At 45.8% G+C, this 1,816-nt stretch overlaps 1 protein-coding gene across 1 annotated transcript in view; it reads left to right on the top strand.

The window, feature by feature from the left end:
* The window catches only part of LOC105981872 (chromosome unknown open reading frame, human C16orf96), a 31,557-nt gene that overhangs the window by 11,829 nt on the left and 17,912 nt on the right, over positions 1 to 1,816 (top strand). Inside the window, exon 2 of the mRNA XM_013011219.1 lies at positions 1,163 to 1,325. Coding sequence (XP_012866673.1) covers positions 1,163 to 1,325 — 163 coding nt within the window. The remainder of the gene's footprint in view (positions 1 to 1,162; positions 1,326 to 1,816) is intronic.

The following is a 1,816-nucleotide window of genomic DNA, read 5'->3' as shown; positions in this document are numbered from 1 at the left end:
AAAAAAAAAAAAAAAAAAGTTTCACAGGCTCACAGACTTTCCTGCCCAGGCTGGCTTTGAACTACAACCCACAGATCCTAGCCTCCTGAGTAGCTAGGATTACTGATATGAGCCATCAGTGCCCAACTCCAGCTCATATTTTCACAATTGTATCTATTGTCCTGGCACCATTTGTAAAGATGGTCTTGTTGCCTGTGTTTAGACTGTAGACTTCTGGGTTTATTTCTAGACTCTCCACTCTATAACACTCTATGCTAGTACCATTCTGTATTTTTTTGTAAGTTGTGGGGCTTGAACTCAGGGCTTGGGCACTGTCCCTGAGTCTCTTTGTGCTCAAAGCTAGCACTCATATGATCCACAGCACCACTTCCCATTTTTGAGTGGTTAATTGGAGATAAGAGTCTCATGGATGGCTGGGTGCTGGTGGCTCACGCCTATAATCCTAGCTACTCAGGAGGCTGAGATCTGAGGATTGAGGTTCAAAGCCAGCCCGGGCAGGAAAGTCTGTGAAACTCTTATCTCTGATAAACCACCAGAAAACCAGAAGTGGTACTGTAGCTCAAGTGGTAGAATGGTAGCCTTGAGCTGAAGAGCTAGCTGAGGGACAGCGCTCAGGCCCAGAGTTCAAGCCCCACAACTGACAGAAAGAAAAAGAAAGGAAGGAAGGAAGGAAGAAAGAAAAGAAAAAGAAGAGTCTCACGAGGACTTTTCTGTCCAGGCTGGCTTTGTTAGCCTCCTGAGTAGCTAGGATTACAGGCATGAGCCATAAGTGCTGCCAGGTCCACAGTATGGATGGAAACTAGGGCTTTGTACATGTTAGCAACACAGACTTACTGTGTTACAGCAGTCCTGCTACTCTGTTTCCATTTCCATTGTCCTGAGTTAGGTTTCAAAGATGGATGTATGATCTCATATATTGTTTTGTTTCCTAGCTTCCTCCCTTCTTCCCTCCCTCCTTCCTGTCTTTCCTTGCTCCTTTCCTTCCTTTCTTACCCAGAGCCTCCTGAGACTTGAGCAACATTGTTTTTAATATCATTTGCTGGTCTCTGAGTATATTCCAGCCTAAACCTTGAAAGAACCAAGAGAAGTCCTAGGATGCTGGCTGTCATCAAAAAGCTTCGACACCAGCTACACCCATTTCACAGTCTTGTTTCCCCCTCAGGCGATGCAGACTGTGCAGGATTTGCTCACTGAACTCCATCAGTTCAAGGATACTGTTGAGTCATTCATGAAGGACATGGACATGCTGAGGGATATATTTGAGAAGGTAGCCGCCTCCCCAATATCCTCCACACTGTCCATGCTGATCAGACCTCTGATGGTTGGTACAATAAGGAAAAACTAGGAGATGTAGCCATGGGGAAAGAGAAAGGGGCTGAGCTAGCCCAGCCACTTGGCACCTGTCCTGGTTAGCTCTCTGTAGCCATGCTTTACTCCTTGTTCTACCGTGTTGTGACATCAAGTGGTAAGTGGCAGAAATCCAGTTCATTGTGACCTAGGAAAAAATAACAAAACTTATTGTGTTATTTACTGAAAAGTCTAGGGATGCCTTCAGGTACACTTAACTCTAGTACTCACAAACATGGAAGTCTCTCAGTGGTGCCTTCCTCCAGGTTGGCCTCATCTCAGTCTGGTACTCAGTAGTCTCAACAACTGCAGGCTAACAGAAAGAGGACATCTTTCCTCTAGTAGAAAACTCTGTGCACTCTAAAAAGCAGGATAAGGGGCTGGGAAGGTGGCTCAGTGGTAGAGCGCTTGCCTTGCATGCCTGAGGCCCAGGGTTCGATTCCTCAGCACCACATAAGCAAAAAGAAAA

The sequence above is a fragment of the Dipodomys ordii genome, unplaced genomic scaffold (assembly GCF_000151885.1).
Source record: "Dipodomys ordii isolate 6190 unplaced genomic scaffold, Dord_2.0 Scaffold14, whole genome shotgun sequence".
Lineage (NCBI taxonomy): Eukaryota > Metazoa > Chordata > Mammalia > Rodentia > Heteromyidae > Dipodomys > Dipodomys ordii.
Note: the sequence above shows the minus strand (reverse complement) of the source record. Positions and strands in the feature narration are given on the sequence as shown.